This window comes from Mustela nigripes, chromosome 6 (assembly GCF_022355385.1).
Source record: "Mustela nigripes isolate SB6536 chromosome 6, MUSNIG.SB6536, whole genome shotgun sequence".
Taxonomy (NCBI): domain Eukaryota; kingdom Metazoa; phylum Chordata; class Mammalia; order Carnivora; family Mustelidae; genus Mustela; species Mustela nigripes.
This window is the reverse complement of record NC_081562.1, coordinates 20,920,244-20,944,332: the sequence shown is the minus strand read 5'-3', so window position 1 is coordinate 20,944,332 and position 24,089 is coordinate 20,920,244. Positions and strand designations below refer to the sequence as shown.

The 24,089-nt window shown below is 38.6% G+C and overlaps 1 protein-coding gene across 3 annotated transcripts in view; it reads right to left on the bottom strand.

The window, feature by feature from the left end:
* The window catches only part of BLTP3B (bridge-like lipid transfer protein family member 3B), a 109,986-nt gene extending 92,639 nt beyond the window's left edge, over positions 1 to 17,347 (bottom strand). For 2 of the 3 annotated variants that reach the window (XM_059402272.1, XM_059402275.1), the window contains exon 1: positions 17,055 to 17,347. In XM_059402272.1, the coding sequence (XP_059258255.1) occupies positions 17,055 to 17,098 (44 nt within the window). In that variant the 5' untranslated portion in view covers positions 17,099 to 17,347. Of the gene's footprint in view, positions 1 to 5,437; positions 5,569 to 17,054 lie in introns of all 3 variants that reach the window. The other variant, XM_059402274.1, reaches the window with a different exon arrangement.
* Positions 17,348 to 24,089: the final 6,742 nt, after the last annotated feature.

Here is a 24,089-nt window from a genome sequence, read left to right as displayed (position 1 = left end):
TTGCTGGGTGGAGAAATAAAAAGGGAAAAGATATAATAGCTGAGTGCCCTAATTACTGATTCAACTAAATTACTAAAAGGCTTAATTAAGCATAGCCGGACTTTGTTCCATTAACAAGGAGCCCTACTTTTTGCCTATCTTATGCAGTTAAGTTCTATTTTAATATTTCTTTGGACAAAAAAATTCTACTGTTATAAACAAATTTTTTTTTAAAACCTGAATATGAGCCATTAAAATTTTTTTTTACCGATCTTTATGTGATACACCACACATTAACAAAGTAAAGGATAAAAACCATATGATCATCTCAGTAGACAGAAAAAGCACTTGACAAAATTCAACATCTATTTATGTTAAAAGTTCTCAACAAAGTGGGCACTGAAGAAATGTACCCCTCAACATAATAAAGGCCTTAAGACAAATCCACAGCTAACAACATACTTAACAGTGAAAAGCTGAAGGATTTTCCTCCAAACAGGGGCAAGAGAAGGATGGTACTCTCATCACTTTAATTCAACACAGTATTGCAAGCCCTAGCCAGAGCAATTAGGCAAGAAGAAGAAATTTTAAAAATCCAGATTGGTAAGGAAGAAATAAAATTGTTAATCTGTAAATGATAAATTAAAATATATAGAAAATTCTAGACTCTACCAAAAACTACTAATGAGAACTAATAAATAAATTCAGTAAAGTTGCAGAATACAAAATTAACATACAGAAATAGGTTGCACTAATAAAGAGTTATCAGAAAGAAGTTAAGAAAACAATCCCAGGGGCGCCTGGGTGGCTCAGTGGCCTCTGCCTTCGTCTCAGGTCATGATCCCTGGGTCCTGGGATCAAGCCCCACGTCGGGCTCTCTGCTCGGAGGGAGCCTGCTTCCCTCTCTCTCTGTCTCTGCCTGCCTCTCTGCCTACTTGTGGCCTCTGTCTGTCAAATAAATAAATAAATAAATAAACTTTAAAAAAAAAAAAATCCCATTTTCAACTGCACCAAAAAGAATAAACTAGGAATAAATCTGACCAGGGAGTGAAAGACTTATACACTCTGTAAGACACTGATGAAAGAAATGGAGGACAGCACAAATAAATGGAAAGATATTCTGTGCTCATGGAATGAAAAAATGTGTTAAAATGTCCATACTACCTAAAGCAAACTACCGATTCAATGCAATCCCCATCAAAATACCAATGTCGTTTTTCACAGAACTAAAACAAAGAATTCTAAAACCTGCCTGGATCCACAAAAAGACCCGCAAGAGCAAAAGCAATTTTGAGAAAAAACAAAGTTAGAGGTTATTATGCTTCCTGATTTCAAATACTACAAAACTGCTAGTAATCAAAACAGGTTGGTACTGGCATAAAAACTTAGACACATATATCAATGGAACAGAAAAAGAGAGCCCAGAAATAAACCTATACATACACATTCAATTAAGTTATGACAAAGAAGGCAAGAATACACAATGGGAAAAAAAGATCTTTTCAATAACTGGTGTTGGGAAAACCGGACAGCCACATGTAAAAAAAAAAAAAAAAAAATGAAATTGGGCCACTACATTATACCATATACAAGAATACATTCAAAATGAATTAAGGACTTAAATGTGAAGCCAGAAACTATGAAACTCCTAGGGAAAAAAAAAAAAAAACAAACCAAAAAACCAGATAGTAAGCTCTTTGCCACCATATTTTTTTTTGAACCAGTCTTCTTAGGCAAGGGCAACAAAGGTAAAATAAATAAATGGCATAACATCAAACTACAAGCTTTTGCACAGAAGAAGAAACCATCAACAAAAAGAAAAACCAATCTAAATGAAGGAAAGAAGATATTTACAAATCATATGTCTGATAAGAGGTGAATATCTAAAATAAATAATGAACTTACACAACTTAATATATTAAAACAAAACAAATACTATTTAAAAATGAGGAGAGGATCTGAATAAACAGTTTCCCAAGGAAGACATACAGATGGCCAATGAACACATGAAAAGATGCTCAACATCACTAATCATCAGGGAGATGCCGATCAAAACCATAAGGAGATACCACCTCGCACCAGTCCGATTGGCTATTATCAAAGGCCAAAAAAACAACAGTGTTGGTGAGGGTATGAAAAAAAGGGAACCCTCATACACTGTTGGTGGGAATGTAAAGTGGTACAGCCACCATGGATACAGTATGAAAGCACCTCAAAAAATTAAAATTAGAACTACTACACAATCCATCAATACATCTTTAGGTATACACCCAAAAAACAAAACAAAAAAAACCACCAATTCAAAGAGCTATATGCACACTCAGTTCACTGTAGCAGTATTTACAACAGCCAAGATACAGAAGCAATCTAATTATCCATCAATAGATGAATAGATAAAGAAGATGTGGTACACATATACAATGGAATATTACTCAACCACAAATGAACTCTTGCCATTTGCAACATGGATGGACCTAGAGGGTTTTATGCTAAATGAAATAAGTCAGACAATGACAAATACCATACGATTTCACTTACATGTTTAATCTAAAAAACAAAGCAAATGAACAAACAAAACAAAAAGAGACTTACAGATATAAGAAGCAACTACTGGCTACCAGACTGGGGAAGGACTGGGGTTCTGCAAAATAGATGAAGGGGATTAAGAGGCACAAATTTCCAGTTATAACATAAGTAAGTCATGAGGATATAATATACTGCATAGGTACTACAGCCAACAATACTGTAACAATTTTGTGCGGTGACAGATGTTAACTAGACTTATTGTGGCGTTCAATTCAAAATGTATAAAAACATTATGATGGGGTGCCTGGGTGGCTCAATTGGATAAGCACTCAACTCCTGATTCTGGTTCCAGTCTTGATCTCGGGGTCATGAGATTAAGCCCTGTGTCCAGGCTCTGCACATAGCAGAGTTTGGGTTTCTTTCTCCCTCTCCCTCTGCCTCTCTCTATCTTTCCCTCTCTTTCTAAAATAAATAAGGATGCCTGGATGGCTCGGTCATTAAGCGTCTGCCTTTAGCTCACGTCATGATCCCAGGATTCTGGGATCAAGCCTCATGCTGGGCTCCCTGCTCAGCAGGAAGCTTGCTTCTCCCTCTCCCAGTCCCCCTGCTTGTGCTCCCTCTCTCGCTGTCTTGGTCTCTCTCTCTCTGTCAAATAAATAAACAAATCTTTTAAAAAAATAATAATAAAATAAAATAAATAAATACATCTTTAAAACAAATACATCACTATGGGGGCTCCTGGGTGACTTTTAGTCAGCTGGGCATCTGCCTTCAGGTCAGATCATGATTCCAATTGTCCTGGGACTGAGCCCCAAGTCAGGCTCCCTGCTTAGCAGGGGAATCTGCTTCTCTCTCTCTCTTTGACCCTCCCATGTGCTAGCGCTCTTGCTCACTCTCTCACTCAAATGAATAAATAAAAGATCGTAAAAAAACCACTATGATGCACACCTGCAATTAATGGGACATTCTGTGTCAATTATACTTCAATTAAAAAAAAAGATGGTTACCAAGAAATCAAATGGTAAGATTAGCATTTTGAACGTCTCTCTCCAGTAACAGTGCCAAGGATAGAAAAGTACGAGACCAGAAGGAAATGAGAATGCTTAATTGCAAGAATAACACAAGACATGTCGAGTTAAATCTGGGTCATGACAACAGAGATACTCAAGTCTTTATTGACGTCTCCTTTGTGCCAAGAAGCCTGCGATGTGCTAGGTTCAGGAAAGAGGAGGTAAATTTAAGAGTTATTTAATAAAAGGCATCATAATCAATTAAAATGAGACAATAAAAAGAGGAAAGGAATTAAGTTTGGTAGGTGACTTGAATGAACAAATAGATAGCTGTGGTTTAAACTAAGAATAAAATTGCAACACCTCATCTTCAATAAGCTAAGCACAAATCAGGTCAAATAAAGATACGTTAAGGAAGTATAATTTTAAAAAAAAGCAAAGGATTACAGCTATGACTATACTTTAAGAGCAAAGCTCCCAGAGGATTTACTAGAGTTATATACAAAACCAGAACCATCTTTGAATGCCTTTATAAACAACATCCTTAACTAACAATATCCTAAAGATAACCTCAAAGGTTTCCCTAATGGTCTACCTAAGGCTAAAGCTTGGCATCTATCCCTTGGCAATTTTGGTTTAGATCCAGAAACCCAAGTGATATCAAAGAATCAAGATGCACAAGAATGCTGGAAAATAATACTTAATTAATATTTACACAATTGCTAACATATGGTCAGTAAGTGTATCAAATGTCACATTACTCCTCTGTAATGAGTTGCACATTTCTGCTCATGGGTAATCTTTTTTTTTTTTTTTGGACTTTTTTTTTTTTTTTTTGGAAGTAATTTCTACACATAACATGGGGCTTGAACTCACAACCCCAGATCAAGAGTAACATGCTACGGGGCGCCTGGGTGGGTCAGTCAATTAAGTGTCTGTGTTTTGTTCAGTCATTTTCCCAGGGTACTGGGATCAAGCCCCACATAAGGCTCATTGCTCAGCAAGGAGCCTGCTTCTCCTTCTCCCTCTACCTGCTACTCTGCCTGCCTGTACAGGCTCTCATGTGTGCTCTTTCTCTCTCTCCAATAAATAAAAATTAAAAAAAAAAAAAAAAAAAAGAGTCACATGCTCCAACAACTGAGCCAGCCAGGTGCCCCAATCATAGTTAATCTTTAATTACCAATTTCTCACTAGACTTTACGGATATGTTCAAAGTATTAATGTGGATAAATTTCCTAAACACTCTTAAGTGTTCAATGATATAAGTTTCTAGGTTTTTCACGAAGTCCAATCTGAAAGAAATTCAGTGCCATTTCCATGAATCTGGCTTTATAACATAATTACTTTCCCTGATAATGAAATTTTAAAAGGAGTAAGGGGAGAGGGGAAGTATTAAATGGGGTGGCAAGTCCTTAATTACATTCCTTAAGAACTCTATTTTCACTGCTGTTCTTAAGAATTACTCAAATCTCTTTGATAAAGATTATAATTAACATTAAATACACAAAATAAATTCTTAAGTCTTTCAATGAGAAGTGATGAAAACATTCTCTTTATCAAAAGAGACTTCATACCTCATTAATTACATTAGACTATGAAATCTTACCCATTAAAGGACAGATCAAATTTAATTGCTACTCCCAAATAGCTGACTGTAAGTTATAAAACTCTTTTAACAATAAAGAGTTGGTTATAACTTTGAGTGCATTGCCAAACCTTATATATTAGAAAAGACAATCTAAGAAAGGAACTGCATGAGCCTGTAGCTACGGTAAAAAAAGGGAAAAGGAAAAGAGTACTCGACTAATACAGTAAGAATTAGAAAATATTCTCAAAGTATCTTTATGTGGGGCAAAATAAGTGCTTGCATTTATGAAAAGAAAGAAAAAGAAACCGAAAACGATGGGGAATAGAAGTATTACCTGAGGGCAGGAAATTCAGACAAAAGGTCCCTATTCCTGGTGAAAGCAAGTAGTCAGTTGCCAGGGTTTCTTAGACTCCTTGATTATGAAATTCACAGCACACCAATCTCCACCACAGCCAGCAGGGATCGCTGCAGGGAATGGGTACACAGGGGGACACAGGAGGGAGCAAGTTTAAGGGAAGGAAGAGGAAAGGAATGATATGATAAAAATATTTAGCTGTGATGCACTTAAAAAAATACAGTTGTATTTCACACTGGAATAACTAAAGGCAAACACTGCTTAAATTCTAAGATAAATTAATCATTTGTGATTTCCTTCATTCTCTCTACCACTACTGGTATTACTACTACTCTGACAATATTTTCAAATTAAAAATATCAACAAAAATGAGATATCTCTGTGGTACAAAAGTTATGCGAAGACTGAACTGTAATTCAACGTTAAATCAAACCAAATAGGACAAGCACTCTAAAAGACAAGCTATTTACAAATATAAATTAACAAATTAGTTTAACTGCTAAAAACCCCATTTAAAACTGTAATCTTCATTTTATGGAGAACACTAAAGAGTAAAGTTAGCTATGAAAAGTAACTCACAAACCAAGGAGAGATTCAACAATAAATTTTATGTTTATATACTAAAGCAAATCAGAGAACTAGAATATTTATCAAAAAATATCTAAATTTCTTGGATATGAGTCATCTGCCAAAAATGTATTCAGGACAACCAATTTATATCCTATATATTCTATGAAGGGCAAAGTTAATCTATTCTCTAGTTAGCTGAAAATGTTTCTGAACAATTACTATGTGTAACAATACTGTGCCAGATGCTAAAGATACAACAGTGAACAAGAGAAACACAATCACTGCCTCAGAATGCAGTCTGTAAGGGTGATTCTGCCCTTAAAGAGATGACAATCTAGAGGGTACCTCACTGGCTCAGTCAGTGGAGCATGGCACTCATGAGTTCAAGCCTTATGTTAGCATGGAGTCTACCTGAAAGGAAGGAAGGAAGGAAGGAAGGAAGGAAGGAAAGAAAGAAGAAAGAAACTAACTTTAAAAAGAGATGACAATCTATGAACTAAAAACATAAAATTTTTGCTGTAATAAAATATTTTAAGACCAATGAAGACTAGCCTACTTAGTTAAAGCTGCCCATGTAAGATGCACCAGTAAAATGAAGCCTGAGAGGATAACCTGGCAGGAAGGAAGGTAGACAATTCGGCTACAGTAATAAGACAACAAAAGATGGGTGAAAAAGAAAAAAGGGAAAGAAAGCATAGTACTGGAAAACAGTAGAAAAACTGCAGCCAAGTTTCTTGGATCTAAAGTATCCTTAATGGGGTGCCTGGGTGGCTCAGTCAGTAAAGCATCTGACTCTTGGTTTTGGCTCAGGCCATGATCTCAAGGCCCTGGGAGGGAGCTCAATTACCCTACTGACCTTGAGGAATCTGCTTGAGGATTCTCTCCCTCACCTTCCGTCCTCCCCCTTCTCCTGTGTACATGCTCCAGTGCTACAGTAAATACAGAAATCTTTTTTAAAATTTTTTTAAAAATGAAGTATCCCTAACTTCTCTAAATAACTGCCTTAAATATTCCCTTGGAATGCATGCCACTGTCACAACTTAATAACTACCCACTTCATATCACATAAGCTGTTGTTTATGTATTTTTATTTCATTATTTCTTTATAGTTTCTCTGGACTTAGTTCACCTCTAACTCAATGTCTCTACTTCCATTAAAGTTGCATACAGTACTTTGTGCCTGTCTCTTAAGACTTACATTTTATCCTGTTATCTATTTAATCATCTACTATACTGTTTTCAGAAGCATTTATAGTTCTTCTTAATTTCTCTTATATATCTTATGGATCTTCTAAAGTATTGGTGGAATGATTTATCAATGGGAATAGTCATAACACTCCTTAAAGATAATACAAATCTTAGATTTTATGATGTCCCTTTTTATAGTACAGTTCATTTATATATAAGGTTCCATCTCTGCAGAAGAAAACTTTGGAATAGGAACTGAATTTAGTACCTAACAACACAGTTTTAGCAAATTTTAAAATGACTGAATCTTCTGGTATTTCTAAGTTTCTCTCTAAATATTAATTCCTAACAATAAAATTACAAACAAAAACTTTACAAATAGATAACAGTAAAGGAAAACAACACTTGATGTTATGCTAGCAGTGGCAAAAAGAAGCCAGAGAGCTCTCTCTTAATGGTATTTTTGGGTAGAAAAGAGTACATATACATATAGCTCTTAAAGAAAAGACTAATCTAGAGATTCAAAATTTATATATAACATTCATTTTGTCTGGAGAAGTCTCAAAATAAGTAAATCTAATGTCTGAAAAAATAAATAATAACTACTCTATCCTGGATCATATTTGTTGCAGCTCTCAACTTTGTTTTAATAACTTGGTCTTGATATGATAACTGCTCATATTTCACTCATGGAAATAGTCATAAATTACACCTGTAACTTAAATTCAATCTGAGCTCCAGTTACTAATAACTTATAACAACTAGTTAAATACCAATATTTAACAGAAATATTAAATTATTCATCCTAACATGTGCAAAATAATGTATAGCACTTAGAACATATATAACTGATAAGAAATCAACTTACTAAGGAAATATTTAGATTGGAAACTTCATTGTTAAGGCAAAGCGTAATATTGCAAAAAAAATTTTGCAATTATAAAGAAATGGAGAAATTGTGCTTTCCCAATTTCACAGAACTGCTAAGTCAAAAGGCTGTTTCCCAACCTTCAAAGGACTACAGAGCCAAAGGATTCCCAAATAATAAAAGAATCTCCTAAGGGATACTGCAACAGGATGGTGAAATACCACAAAAGAGCAGTAAGACTGAAATTTTATAATAAATAAATGCTGAAAATAGAGTAAAAGCAAGCAAACTATTGGGGAAGAACAACAGCCTGAGCAGGCAGCACAGAATAATCATATTAAAAGAGTATGGGGGGCGCCTGGGTGGCTCAGTGGTTTAAAGCCTCTGCCTTCAGCTCAGGTCATGATCCCAGGGTCTTGGGGTCAAGCCCCGCATCGGGCTCTCTGCTCCTCGGGGAGCCTGCTTTCTCCTTTCTCTCTGCCTGCTTGTGATCTCTGTCAAATAAATAAATAAAATCTTTAAAAAAAATAAAATAAAAGAGTACTGGATCAATGACTTAACCACTCAACACTACCTGTCAAACCTTGGGTAAGTCATTAATCTTAAAGTTTTAATAATTTCCTTCTCAGAGATCGGAAAAAATCCCTTCTGATTCTAGAATGGTTAATATTACAACATCCAATGGACCAAGCATCCAAGTCTCCTTTCAACTAAAGTTTACAAATCAATCTCCTGAAATTAACTTCTGAAGAATCAATATCTGGTTTTAGTTGGAAATCAGTGTAACAGAAATGGGCACATGCTTGATACTTCTACATAGCATACTTAATAGCAAAAAATACAGCACTATAAAGTCCATCCCTTAAAATTCATCTCACAATTCAATTTCACTGTAATTACGTACTGCATAAACCAAAGAATAACCACACCCAAAACACTTGACATTGGTGCTGCCAGACATGTGAACCAGACTAACACCATGACAACTTGAGACCTCTTGAATACAGCCCCCATTCCCATTCTTTCCTTTTATTTAATAGCACCCCTAAGTACACCCTTGGGGCATAACATTTCGGATCCGCTCTGAAGGTATAACTATGATACTTACCTATTCTTATACATGCTCCTCCCTGGTAGTTTCCTGGCATGTACTACCCAGCCCCTAGAGCTATAAAAGCAGGTTTCACAAGAGGCAAGGTTGTGGAGATCTACCTGCTTTGCAGCCCTGCAAAGACATACTTCTGTCCATAAGTCTCCTTAAAAAACCATTTCTCATCAAACTGAACTGGGTGTTTTTCTTCAGTCATGGTTTCTTAGGCCTTTTAAGGTTGCTTTGCATTTACTTCCATTTCACAGAACAGAGGACTAAAATGTGTAGTCTAAATTAGTTCACAAATAAAAGGGATCTCCAAGTTAATACATCCAAAACCAGACTCCTTATCTCTCTATCTTAAACCTGCCTCTCCTGCAGTCTTCTACGTAGTTAACAGCAAGTCCACCTTCTCAGTTGCTTGTCATGACTGTTCTTTCTCTCAATTCACACCTTACCTGTCAGCAAATCCTGTGGTTCTACCTTTGAACTACAGAACTTGACTATATCTCAACAAGTCCACTGCATCAACCTAGTCCAAGCCAAAACCTTTATCACCTAGATAGTTAACACTTTTAATTGGGTTCCTGCTTCTGCCCTTGAGTTCCTATTATTTATTTCCTACATGGCTGCAGAGTAATCCTTGGCTCAAAGCCTTAAGTGGTTTCCAATCACACTCAGAGTAAAAGCTAAAGTCATTACAAGGCCCCACAAGGTCTGGCCCTCTTTTCTCTCTGATGCATCTTCCTCTACCTACTTCACATCTCACTCCACTCATGCTGGTGGCCTTGATATATTTCAAAAATGAGAAGCAAGCTTCCACTTCTGGATTTTTGCATTTACTTCCACTACTTCTTTCATATCTCTTTTCAAATATCACCTTCTCAATTAGGCCTTCTTGATCACCAAATCTAAAACTGCAAACCACCCTTACCTCTCTGTACTTCCTATCCCCTTTCTCTGTGTTATATTTTTAATAGCACTTACCACAAACTGGTATAATGTTCTTTACTTTTTTACTATCAGCCTCCTTTGATTAAAAGTGTAAATTCCAGAGGGCAGGGATTCTTGCCACAGCACTATGGACTAGTGCATGGTACAAAGTAGTACTCAGTAAATATCTGTTAAATAAATAACTGTTATATATCTAGTGTCAAAATCAATAGTATTGGGGGTTATTTTTAAAAGAATATGGTCAATTTAAGTAACTAAAAATTACTTTTTAAAAATTCCCAAAATTACAAAAGTAAATTTATTTCTAGTCCCAAAAGGTAATAATTAACTTGATTTTTTTCCCAGTTGCCCAGTCCAAGTAAATCAAATCTCACAAACTTCGTATGGCAGTCTATTTCTAGAATAGGTTACATTTAGTGATCCTACTCATGTTTCCTATGCCACAGTAAGAATCACTGAAGGTTCCCAAGAGCTGAGACCATGTCTTACCCATCTCTGTATCTCCAATGCCCAGGGTTCAAGAACCTGATAAACAAAACTCTCAAAATTATTTATTGAGCTTTAACATAAAAGTGAAAGATGTAATTAGCCTATCAATAAACATATAAAATTATCATTTGAAAAAATAATTTCTGAAGGTCTAAATCATGTTGTGCTTCCCTTTAAGAATGTTTAATTCGGGGGCGCCTGGGTGGCTCAGTGGTTAAAGCCTCTGCCTCATGATCCCAGGGTCCTGGGATCAAGCCTCAAATCGAATTGGGGCTCTCTGCTCAGCAGGGAGCCTGCCTCCTCCTCCTCTCTCTCTCTCTGCCTACCTCTCTGCCTACTTGTGATCTGACTGTCAAATAAATAAAAATCTTTAAAAAAAAAAAAAAAAGAATGTTTAATCCGGAAATGATTATAGACCTTAGTCATTACAAAGCCTCACAAGGTCTGGCCCAGTTTTCTCTTCGATCTCATCTTCCTCTACTTACTTCACTCCTCACTCCACTCCAGAAGATTATATCCACCTTAACTTCTCTTCAGCAATTAAGTTCCACGGCCTTAATGGATACCCTGCTCTATATTAGGCCCAACCCTCCTCTGAAATTTTAAAATTTAATACTTCTAAACAAAACCTCCAAGACTTCCAGTTCTTTCATTTGTTTTTCTCAACTGCTCTCCCACCCAGATAAAATTTCCAATCCTTTGAAGATTCTTTCCAGACTATCAGCTGCTGTTGCCCCCTTTACTTTCTTGCACAGTGTAACCTATTCCATGAATACACCGCAAGGCACCCTAAATTCCCTATCACTTTGCCATTCAGTCACAAGACCTGGCGAGTGTTCAACCATTCCTAATCTACTTAACAAATATTCCAAATATTCAACAATCTTCTCAAGCCACCCTCTCTATTTGTTCCCTCCCCTTAGTTTAGGGAACATATCTTGCTGAGATTGTCAAGTGGTTTCTCCTAGATCATCAGAGCTGACATGGATCCAATCCCTTTCCAAGTATGGTCCCCAAGCCTTCCATAAATTTTGTGGAATGATATCCTTAATACATTACTTTTCTATTTAAATTAATAAGAGGTCCTTTGTAGACTGTACTTCCACCACAGTCAAGAGCTCCTGAACCCTGATTTCCAAAATCAAGAATCTTTAATGATCATGTCCCTCTTCTGCCTGGAATTCTTTATTAGCAGGCACCTCCTGGGATGAAGTTCAACTTCTTTAACGTAGCATATGAGGCCTTTTGAAATCTAATTTAGTTCAGCGACTATTAAAGACACCAAATGGAACAGCAAGCCACACTCAAAACAGTTCTCCCTATGACCGTATCTTTCCTTTATGACCCTTTGCCATTGTTAATTGATCTATGTTGGTAAGTAGAACTGGGCCAAACAGGTTCTCTCCCCCAGGAATCTCAAACTTGACAGGAAAGACCACAGATTGGGAGTTGTGATAGGAGGAAGCAGTGGTTCTCAACCAAGAGATATTTTACTCTCAGGAAACATTTGGCAATGCCTGGAGTGCTACTGGCATCTAGTGGGTAGAGACCAGACATGTTGCTAAACATCCCACAAGGAGCAGCACTTCACAACAAAGAATTATCTTGCCCAATGAGGTTTCAGGAGCTGGTTAGGTCCTGCCCTTTCCCAGACTTGGTGACCCACCCCAAAAGCTTTCTATTACATTTCCCCCCTATCACTACGTTAAACAGAGTTTTTTGTTTGCAGACAAAATAACCTCAAGGAGCACGGTATCCTAGTTCAATCATCTGACATGCTTGTGTACTTCAAACCAGTTTCTCAATCTCAAAACTAATGGCATTTGGACAATTTAATTATTTGTTGTGGCAGACTGTGCTGTGTAGGCAGCCTGTTTAGCAGCATTCCTAGCCTCTATCCCCACCCTACAAGTCATGACAATCGGAAATGTATCCAGACATTGCCAAATGCCCCCTAAGGGGCAAAATCACCTCTGACTGGAGACCAGGATTTTAAACTATATGAAGACTCCACCCAGGTGTGGTAAATGTCTGTCCTGCCCGCGTCAGCATAGTGTATATAAGCCAAAGGGAAAGCATGGCGGGAAGGGAAGAGGGCTCATTTGTATCTAAATCTTCCTTACTCCTTTTCAGGTCCTGGTTTAAATATACCCTATCTTCCAGCTTCTGTTTTCCTCCTCATCTCCTTTGCTCTAGCACAGAAGTATAAAGCCACAGTAACATGAGGCCTTGAAAGGTAACTCCTTCTTATTTCCTTTCTTACATTTGTTATAACTTCTCTTTGGAACGCTCTGTTCCTTTGTGAAAAAATAAGTCTCCTGATGAAGACTCCAAAACATATTCTGTGCTGGTTATCGTATGAAAGATCAGAATAATTCTCTTCAAAGGCTTTTCCTGTTTCACTTCTCCTAAAATTTAAGTAGTCCAACCCCCACCCCCCCACCACACACACACACACACACACACACACACACACATATGCTCTCTTCACCCTCTAGTCCTGCCCCCTTGCCCAATCTGCCCAGCTCTGCTCCCTCTCCCTCCTTCCCAACTTCTTCATTTTCAGATCAGTTCCAAGTACACAAACTATTTTTATTAATAATGCAACAGATGCTTAGGATACAAACTAAACAATTAGGCAGGGAACAAGTATACAGATTTTCAATTCTCAAATAGTTCAGCATTTACTTACAGCATCTATTAATCTCTTATGAATTTCTCTTTTATACTTTTCCACTATACCAGTTTCTCAAGCCCCTATATCTGCCTAACACTGGTTTTAATGTTACAATTTCACCATACTTCAATCTCAAGGCTTAGAGTAAGCATTCTTTCTCCTGTTCATTCCTATAAAGTCTTACTCCTTATTGGAAGACCCCATTGAGAAAGGGTTATTTTCCTAGTCCTTCCCTTCCAAAACAACAAAAGGCTCATTTATTCAATGATTCCGTTACCTTCCTAAAACCCATGGGAAGTGGTAGTACCCAGTATCTGTAATAATACTGGTGGCATACAGTGTTACTTCAGTTAAGGAAATATGAGGGAAAGTCAATGCTTTGGTGACATTCATTTAAAAAAAAAAACAAACAGTTCAGGGGCGCCTGGGTGGCTCAGTAGGTCAAAGCCTCTGCCTTCAGCTCAGGCCACGATCCCAGGGTCCTGGGATCCAGCCCTCCATCGGGCTCTCTGCTCAGCAGGGAGTCTGCTTCCCCCTTTCTCTGCCTACTTGTGATCTCTTTCTCTGTCAAACAAATAAATAAAATCTTTTAAAAAACAAAACAAAACAGTTCATTAAGTAGCTCATTTTCATAAAAAATAGTTCATTAAAAAATAATTCATTAAAAAAAAGTTGTTGAGTGCCTACATTATGCTAGACTCAAAACAAAATCCCTGGCATCATATAGTTTATATTCTAGTGAAGAAGACAAAGAACAAGCATATATAGATATAGATATAGATATAGATATAGATATATGCAGAAAAGGATGAGAAGGGTGGTCCAGCAAGGCCTCCTTTGAGGTATCATGAATGGCATCCACTGGCTATAAGAAATGTTTATTATTGCAACATAATGTGTTCTAAGTATTTCCTGTTAAAAATATTCAACTGTCCTCCAGATGATTACTTCAATATAGTAATCATCTCAATACAGAGACATCTTTATTACTGGATCATTTGTAAAATCAAGCTTGAACCCGCGTAATTTCAAAAGTTCACCCCTACTTGAATAACTGTAACTTATCACAACCCCCACCCTGTTTCATCTATTATCATACTTTACATTATTTTTTTTTAAAGATTTTATTTATTTATTTGACAGACAGAGATCACAAGTAGGCAGAGAGGCAGGCAGAGAGAGAGAGAGTAGGAAGCCGGCTCCCTGCCGAGCAGAGAGCCCGACGCAGGGCTGGATCCCAGGACCCTGGGATCACGACCTAAGCCGAAGGCAGAGGCTTTAACCCACTGAGCCACCCAGGCGCCCCCATACTTTACATTATTAAAGAACTATTTTTCTTAGGAGATAACAGCAATAGCAGTTAAGAGTTAAAAAAAAAAAAAGTAATATCTTAACCAAGAATATGAATTTGACACTCTTCTATATCACCTGAGTTGTTTGGAAATATGAAATAACCAAAAATTCAAGTGTTTTTAAAAACTCACCTCTATACTTAGCCATAAAAAAAAAAAAAAAAGAATGAGATCTTGCCATATGCATCAACATGGATAGACCTAAAGGGTTTTATGCTAAGTGAAATTATCACACAGAGAAAGACAAATACCGTATGATTTCACTTATATGTGAATCTAAAGAAGGAAACAAACAAAAAGCAGAAACATCCATAAATACAAAGAACAAACTCATGGCTGGCAGAGTAAAGGGTTGGGGGTGGGCAAAATGGGTGAAGGGAAAAGTGAGGTACAGGTTTCCAGCATGTAATGATTAAGTCACAGGGATGAAAGGCAGGGCATATGGAATTCAGTCAATGGTACTGTAATAGCATTGTATGGTGACAGATGGTAGCTACACTTGTGGTGAGCACAGCATAACCCATAGAGTTGTTAAATTACTATGTTGTACACCTGAAACTAACATTCACATTGTGTGTCAACTATAAGTCGAAAGAAAGAGAAAAGCATACCAATGGCCCACGGTGCAGAAACAAAAATCCTCATCTCTTTAAAAAAAAAAAAAAATCCTCATTACTACTTACCATAAAGGTATTAGAAATCATACAGATTAAAACAGTACTCCTAAGGACTCAATTCTGAATAAGCAGTTGTGGTCTGTTTTGTGAAATAAGCTATCACCTTTGCTATTAATTTTTAGGAGTCTTTCTCAACTGGGGTTCTACAGGAGAATTTAACACCCTAAGGCACTCATTGATTGAACTAACTTTCCTTGCAAGCATCTGAATGGAACTAACCATGTACCATCACCCTTGCAAGAAAAACAGTCAAATTATTTTCTGTAGGTCTCAATTTTCCCGTGGAATTGAATATGACCAAGGGTAGAGGTCAGATATTACCTAAATAAGAATTTAAAAGATAAAAATAAAGATAAAAGCCTGGGTGGCTCAGTGGGTTAAAGACTCTGCCTTTGGCTGGGGTCATGATCCCAGGGTCTTGGGATCATGCCCTGCATCGGGCTCTCTGCTGAGTGGGGAGCCTGCTTCCCTCTCTCTGTCTGCCTGCCTTTCTGCCTACTTGTGATCTCTGTCATTCAAATAAATAAATAAAATCTTTAAAATAAAAGATAAAAACCTTTTTCCAAAATAAGAAAACTCAGTATTGGACCATCTGTACAATATTAAAACTTTTCAACAAAATAATAATGCCGCTATAATTTGCTACTTTTTAAAAAACCTGTTATATCTTCATGGTTTAAGTTCAGATAACATTTGCTAATTCACAGAAATACTGATTTTGTTCCCCAATGTACAACCTGTTGAACTCAATGATCTGGAGAATCAAGAATTGTCTTTACCATAGAAACCTACCAGTATACCCAAGTTTTCCCCTAATATCATTAACTTAGAAATAACAAAGAAAAGGGTCATAACCAAGTGCTTTGAATTCGCTGTTAACAAGTTGGAAACAAGATTCCACATTTAGCCTGTGTCTTGAGACAAATATGGAGAAGTCAGAAGTAATAAACTGCCAGCTTTACTGAGTCATGTTTCTGACTAAAACCGAGTTATGAAATGGAAAGAATGACAAGTATTGTGTTTATCACCACAGATGTTGACTACCTTAATTTATGGATCTCACATTTTAAAAAGCAAAAAAGCTGTTTTTGCCAGAATGATGTGGAACTAAAACGACTCCAGAAAGAACTTGCCAAAGCTGGGAAACTCTGGCTGTTTACCTAAAACAAATCCTAACTGTGCAAACAGGCACACCCTCTAACGCATCAGAGAGGGAACGGCGAGGTGGGGGGCGAGTTCAGAAAATAACAAGGTTAACATTTCATGAAGACAAGCTCAGCCCGAAGTCCAAACTGCTGCGGATGCCCTGGGTTATTAGCGAACGGAATCGCTCCGCTCCGAAATAGGCGAGCGCGGAGCTCGGATTCACCCTGCCACATAAACCATCCCCATTCTCGGCGCAGGACCGCCCAAGCCGGTCCCCGAGACGCCCCCAGACGCTGCGTGGGGGAACGATCTCAGCGCGCTGCCTCCCCCCGTCGCCCTCCAGGCTGCTCCGCGAGCCGGCTGGGGGAGAACCCGTCCAGGGAGCCGACTCTTGAGGCCAGAGCCGTACGCCGCAGGCGCCGGGAGATCGGGGCCGCGACCCCCTGCCCCCGGCTAGACCTGGCAGCTCAAGAGTCGCCTCCCGCACGGCTACCAGTTCCCGCCGCCCCCCAAGGCTGCAAGCGGCCTTCCGGGCGGGCGAGGGCCGAGACGCACTGGGCTCCCACGCCCGAGGCTCTAGCTGACCTGGAGAGGTGCTTCAGGATCTGCTTCTTAATGAGCCCAGCCATGGTGCCGCGGCAGGAGGCGTCGCTCTCTCTCCGCGATTCTCACTGCCTCCTCTCTTCGTGGCCGCCTCCTCGTTGTCCGGACTAACCCGGCCGGAGGAGAGTCGCCTGAGCGCTCACGCCCGGGAGAGACCGGAGGCCCCGGCCGAGGCCACAGCCGCCGCCGCCGCTGCTGGCGAGGACCGGGAGCATCGCGCTCAGGCCGCCGTGGCCGCCGCCGACGCCATCTTGGCTGCAGCATCACCTAAGAGACCTGGGGGCGGGCGGGCGGGCGGGGCGGGGCGGAGCGGACTCGGCGTGGGGCGGGGCAACGCAGGCTCCGACCCGCGCGGGAGGTGTGCGGCCCCGCCACCCCTGTCCCGGACTGGACGCGTGTCCTTCGCCGCCCTGACGCCACAGTGTGCTTTGATTTCCAATCCCCAGAACCTTCTTGTCCTTTATAGTCCTCCCTCTCCACTCTGGTCTTGTTCCGGTCTCCATTACTGAATGCTCTTTCTACTTGTTTTTCGTTTTTCAGAATTTGGTGAACAAACTGCCCTGCTTGCTTCGTTCCCTACCTCAGCTTTTTTCATATTCTTGCCTCAGTTTCTTCTCCTTTTCTAAGCTGTAACTGCTTCCCAACCCCATGTTACGATTCAGTGTTTCCTCTGGTGATTCCAATGCTAAGGAAGTGAAAGTTGACAACGTGTACTTAAGAGGACCTGGGGAATTAGGTTCGAAGCTCAAGTCCTGGCTGTACTGTATTCCAGCTGTATTAACCTGGAGAAAATAATAAAATGGGTTAATATTGTATTCTTTATCCACTTCTCTAGGTTGTTGTAGCTAAGGAAATAAAAATGTAAATTTTCACTTGAAAGTTTCTATAAAAAGGAAGGAAATTCTTGAAATAGAAGTATTACAGCTATGAACCTCCACCTCACCCAGCTCCAAACCAACAATTTCAGAGGTGAAAATGATCACCCAATGATGTCTAAGGGAGGAAAAGAAATTACACTGCCTCTGAGGGATGTATCAGGAAGAATGTGGTTATGGATGGGGGAAGAGAAGGCAGTTCAGATATGGTCCAACAACTTGGCCTCTTTTGTAGAAAGGAAAGTTGATAGTGTTTGGACCAATCACCATTCTTCATGCCCTATAAACTAGGCACTATTCAAATATCTAGGGCTGCCTAAACAAAAATGAACCTGTTCTGTCGTCGAGGAGTTAACAGCCTAGAAAGGAAGGTAGACTCTTAGTGTCAAGACCTTGAGCTATGCCGTATGCTACCTCAGCCATTTGTAGCTGTGTAAACTTGGGCAAATTATTTAATCTGTCAGCCTCAGGTACCTCATCTATTGGAGATAATATTAATGGTTTATAACTCAGAATTTTGGGAGGTCTCAGTGAGATTGTGCATACAACGTTTTCAACAAAGTGCTCTTAATAAATACTATGATAATCATTAGCATTGTTGAAAACAGAAGCAAATTTAACACAAAGAAAGGAGTGATTCATTCTACCTTAAGTCAAAGACAGATTTACAGTGGAGATGTTATTTCAAAAATGAGACTAAATCAGCTTAATATGTTACTAGAACTGACCTTGAAGTCCAAGATTTGAATATACCTAGCTCTGCAGGTTTTTAGCTATATGATCATAAAGTATGGAATCTCTCAGCCTCCACGATGGTTGTTGTGAGGATTAACCAAGCTAATGAAGGTTAAATAAGTACTTATGAGTACTTAAAAGAGTACCTAAGAGAGTGCCAGACACAGTAGCATGGAAACTATTATTACTAATTCACTATCCGGAAGAAGATGTTTCAGGGCAGGTGGAATTGGCAAAGTTCATGGCTTATAAATGTCAGCTGCCTGATGTTGTGGCTAGAACAAAATACGGATTCCTTTTCAAAGTAGTAGTAAGTATTAAAGAATCTCATAACAATAATTATAGCTGTAGTGTAGTTTATTTTTTTTTAAGATTTTATTTATTTATTAGAGAGAGCGAGGTCACAAGTAGGCAGAGAGGCAGGCAGAGAGAGAGGGAGAAGCAGGCTTCCCACTGAGCAGAGAGCTTGATGCGGGGCTAGATGCCAGGACCCTGAGATCATGACCTGAGCTGAAAGCAGAGGCTTAACCCACTGAGCCACCCAGGCGCCCCTGTAGTGTAGTTTAAAAGAAAAATTCAACTGAACAAATCTGAGAATTTAATTGGCTTTAAGCAATTCATGAATTGGGGATCATCCCACATAGCAAGTACAGGGGAGCTTCCAAGATAGGAATTGTACAAAAACGTCAAGTATTTATAGGAAGGAATTTACAGGAAGTTATTAGCTAAAAAAGAAAGAGAGAGAAAGGATTGTTTTGGGCAAAGGAAAAGGTTACTTTCCTTTAAGAGGGAAAGGCCAGGAGTCCTATTAGGTGGATTATCTTCCTTGTGGGGAGGGAGATGTGGCCTGGGATGAGGAGGGACCATGTGATAGATCACCTCATTGGTGCAGACCAGAAAATTCTAGGCTCAATGGCTTGAAATTCCACACCTAGGGAGGTTGAAACTGCAATTAAGTCTTGGTTTCCTGCGGGCAACTCACTCTAAGCTGAGTCTGTGGTTTTTACAGAGTTTTTATTGGTGTTTACAAATATCTTTTTATTGAGAAAATATATTTTCCTTTTTTAAAAATTATTTATTTATTTATTTATTTGACCGTGAGATCACAAGTAGGCAAAGAGACAGGCAGAGAGAGAGAGAGAATCAGGCTCCCCACTGAGCAGAGAGCCCGATGCAGGGCACGATCCCAAGACCCTGGGATCATGACCTGAGCTGAAGGCAGAGCCTTACCCACTGAGCCACCCAGGCACCCCGAGAAAATACACTTTCAATTTTTCTCTCCCTGGCTTAAGGGAACGTATGTCAAAGCCACTATAAAATCAGTGTTTAAATTAATTTTTATATATATATATTAAAGATTTTATTTATTTATTTGACAGAGAGAGGGAGAGAACACAAGTAGACAGCAAGGCAGGCAGAGAGAGAGGGGGAAGTAGGCTCCCTGCTGAGCAGAGAGCCTGATGTGGGACTCGATCCCAGAACCCTGAAATCATGACCTGAGCCGAAGGCAGAGGCTTAACCTACTGAGCCACCCAGGCACCCAATTGATTTATATTTTTAAAAAGATTTTATTTACTTATTTGAGAGAGAGAGCATGGGGGGTAAAGAGAGAGGGCCAAGTAGACTCCCAGTTGAGCAGGAAGCCTGACACAGGGCTCAGTCCCAGGACCCTGAGATCATGACCTGAGCCAAAGTCAGTTTCTTAACCAACTAAGCCAACCAGGTGCCCCTTTACATTTTTATTAATTGCTATTTATCAAAGTATAATTTCCAAAAAGTTAAAAACATGACTGTCATACAGATATATAATCAATGTACACCAAAGATTTACCAACTCAAATTAATGCAAAAGCCAACAAAATAGGATATAGAGCAAGTTCACTCATTAATATAACTTAAATAATCTGCTGCATGTTTATTATGTACTTACAGCAAAGTCCTATTTTTAATTCTTTTAAAAATTATAGAAGAAGGAGTTAAGTGTCCCTGGAAAAAGACAACATCCTTCACATAGGAAAAGTCATTTTAGGGGGCACCTGGGTGGCTCAGTCAGTAAGCGTCTGACTCGTGATCTCAGCTCAGGTCTTGATCTCAGGGTCTTGAATTCAAGCCCCGAAATGACATCCACACATAAGGAAAGAAGGAAGGAAGGAAGGCAGACAGGAAGGAAGGAAGGAAGATCATTTTAGGCCTCCAGTCATCTTATGAAACAATGTGAGAACAAATAGCCACGATTAGTCTAGGAGACAGCCTAATCATATTCAAAAGTAAAGACTGATTCTCTCTTTCTCTCAAATAAATAAATATTAAAAAATAAAAAACCAGGAACACCTGGGTGGCTCAGTCAATTAAATGTCCGATTCCTAATTTTGTCTTAGGTCATAATCTCAAGACACTGAGATAAAGCCCTGCTTCAGTCTCTATTCTCAGCAGGGAGTCTGCTCGAGATTCTCTCCCTCTCCCTCTACTCCTTCCTGCACATGCTTTCTTAAAAAAAAATTAAAATTAAAAAAAATTGGAAAAGTGAAGATTGACTTGATCCATACACTTGAGTTATCTTTACACAATCTAAGCTCCTTTGAGCACCTGGACACAGACCAACTAGAGCCAGAGAATTGATGATGCTGACCCCTGCTGCCCTTCCCATTTTGACATGGAAATCTTAAAATAAATGTTTATAACCTTAAAATAACTTTTGCTCCAATTCCATGCAATATTCCACATTCAAAAACCCATTCATGGATATACTTATACCTTTAGCTTATAAATTCCCCAATTTTGTTCAGAGACTCTGCTTTGGGAAAGATTCCTGGTGTTCGCCTTCACTTGTTGTAAGTGAAATGTTTCCTTTTCCTATTTTTTAGCTTAATTGTGTCTTTCGGCTCAACACCTATGAAGAGACAAACCCAGTTTCACATGACAATTACACATTGCTAAAATATACATGTATATGAAAAGTGTTAGGAAAAAAAACCCATCAGGCCCAAGTGAAGTCATTTATGCTAGGTCATGTCACAAAGCTGATACTTAATAACTAACCTAATTAAAGTTTCAACCTCCCTCAGAAATATAGTCTTAACCCCTTAGGAGTTTTCTCTCAGCACCAATGAAATAATCTGTCACAAGAGCCCTCTCCATTCCCCCAAAAGGAACATGAGGTAATCCACTAATACGACTTCATGCCCTTCCCCTTCAAAACTGATCTTGTCTGAAAATATCCTTTCTTTTCCTTTGCAAATAACTTCTTGTGCCACCCTTCTTCTTATAAAGACCTTCCATTTTTGTACAACACCTCTCCTTGGAGTTCCCGTCTAGTTGCTAGATTAGATACTGACTGGTTTATGAGTCTTCAGAAAAGTCATAATTCTTTAAGGAAAACCAATTAAATCTTCAAATTTACTCAACTGAATTGTATTTTAACAAAAGTAATACATGCTTTAGATGACTTGTGCTAAAATCTGTTAGGAAAGAGTACATGGTGTGAAAGTGACTAGATTGAGAATTTTTACTGAATAGTCTTGTGCTGAAAGCTGGCTCATACTGGCTCATGAGAACCAATTACGTGGATCTATTACCAGATCAGCATTCAGAGTTTAGTAACTTCAGGATAGCTGGAAATCAGCCATTGTGACAGTATTTATAACACAGAAAGTGGTAAACCATACAAATCAGGGCTCAACCCCACCATAGATCTAGTTGCTGAACATTTATCAGCACACACTGTAAGATGTAAGATTGCAAATATATGGACATTATTTCTTATTTAGAAAAATACTTGCTGATAATTGTGCTAGCAATAAAGAAGACAGATAAGAATGAGAAGAGAACAGAGGCAGAAAGGGCATTGAGATGTTTCAGGTGAGAGATAAGGCAATGTGTAGAGAGGAAAGGCCAAGGGCAGATTCCAGAGAGTAAGTCAGGGATTGGGGCTGAAAGTAGTTGAGGTATTTAGCTTGGGACTTGGGATACACCATTAATATAGATAAGTAATTAGGTGAAACAAACAATTTTGGAGAAAAAATTCAGTTTTAGATTTGTTGCTATTGAAGTTATCTTAGGATATCTGGCTGAAAATATTCAGATTACACTTGGGTGTGGAAATTCTGCTTTAGGTTTTATCATTGTTTAATGTCAACTGAAACCAAGAGCAAAAAGTTGTCTTGATCAAGGAGCGTGTAAATGTTGAGGAAAGCAAAAAGAGAAGCTTAAATGACAAAGGGCTGATAACCAGAAAGTAACACATTTTAAAAGATGAGAGACGAACAGAAATGGTGGCAGTTCTATGAGCTAAGTTTTATAAAACATGCTCATAGTAAGAGATTTTATACACTTAAAAATAAATTAGAGAAAATGCAATGACTAAAATTGGACATAATTAACTTTGAACATTTAATGACTTTTTAATACAAAGGATATAGACACCAATGGAACAGAGTGCCTGACTTCAAGGAGTTTGCTGTTTATGCAAGTTAAGAGTCTGATTATATGTGGGAGCCTGGCTGGTTCAGTTGGTGGAACATGGGACTCTCCATCTTGCGGTTGTGAGCTCCAGCCTCACCTTGGGAGTAAAGATTACTTAAATAAAATCTTAAAAAAAAAGAAAGGGAGAATGATTGCATGATAAAAAGATGAAAATGATGATGATAATGATTACTACTACCAGATACTTGACTTTTATCATTTACTCTTCATAAAACAATTCTGCATGGGAATGTTATTAATATTACTCTATTTTGCAGACGAGGAAACTAAAGCATAGAGGGATTAGCCCGTCTACAGCATCTAGTAAGAGCCAGCATTTGGCCCAGAAGTTTGAATGAAGAGACTGCACTATTAATCACTATCTCTTTGATTTCAATAATAGTTCATAAATGTAAAGATTAAGTTAGTTAATATATGTATAAACATCTTAGAAAGTTTACTCGCAGGTATTAAGCACTTGTGTCAACCATTATTATCTTCATCACAGCCATTTTGAGATGGAATCTGGATGGTAATACAAAATTCATTCTCTTATTCGTTATTATATAGAGGAGTTAGCCGGGGGCATTACAACAACACATAGGAGCACTTAATTTTAAGAGCGAGAACAGATGTCAAGATGTGAGATGTCAAGAGATCCTTTTAGATAAGAATGACGGAGCGGTGTTATGAAGAACAAGTAGGCAGGGGAATAATATGAATGAGCAGAGAAGCAAGGCTGTTGACAGAATACCATAATTGTAATTTAAGAGTGGTTGGGCCCTACAGTCGAATGGGCATTGGCGGGAATGAGGCTGAATAGACTTCTTATCCAGTTCCACGCTGTGTATGGTTTTGCACTTTATTCCTTGGGAAATATCACTGAGAATACTACTCGAAAATACAAACACAGGCACAAAGCTATAGGCTCACCACGGGGATTAGA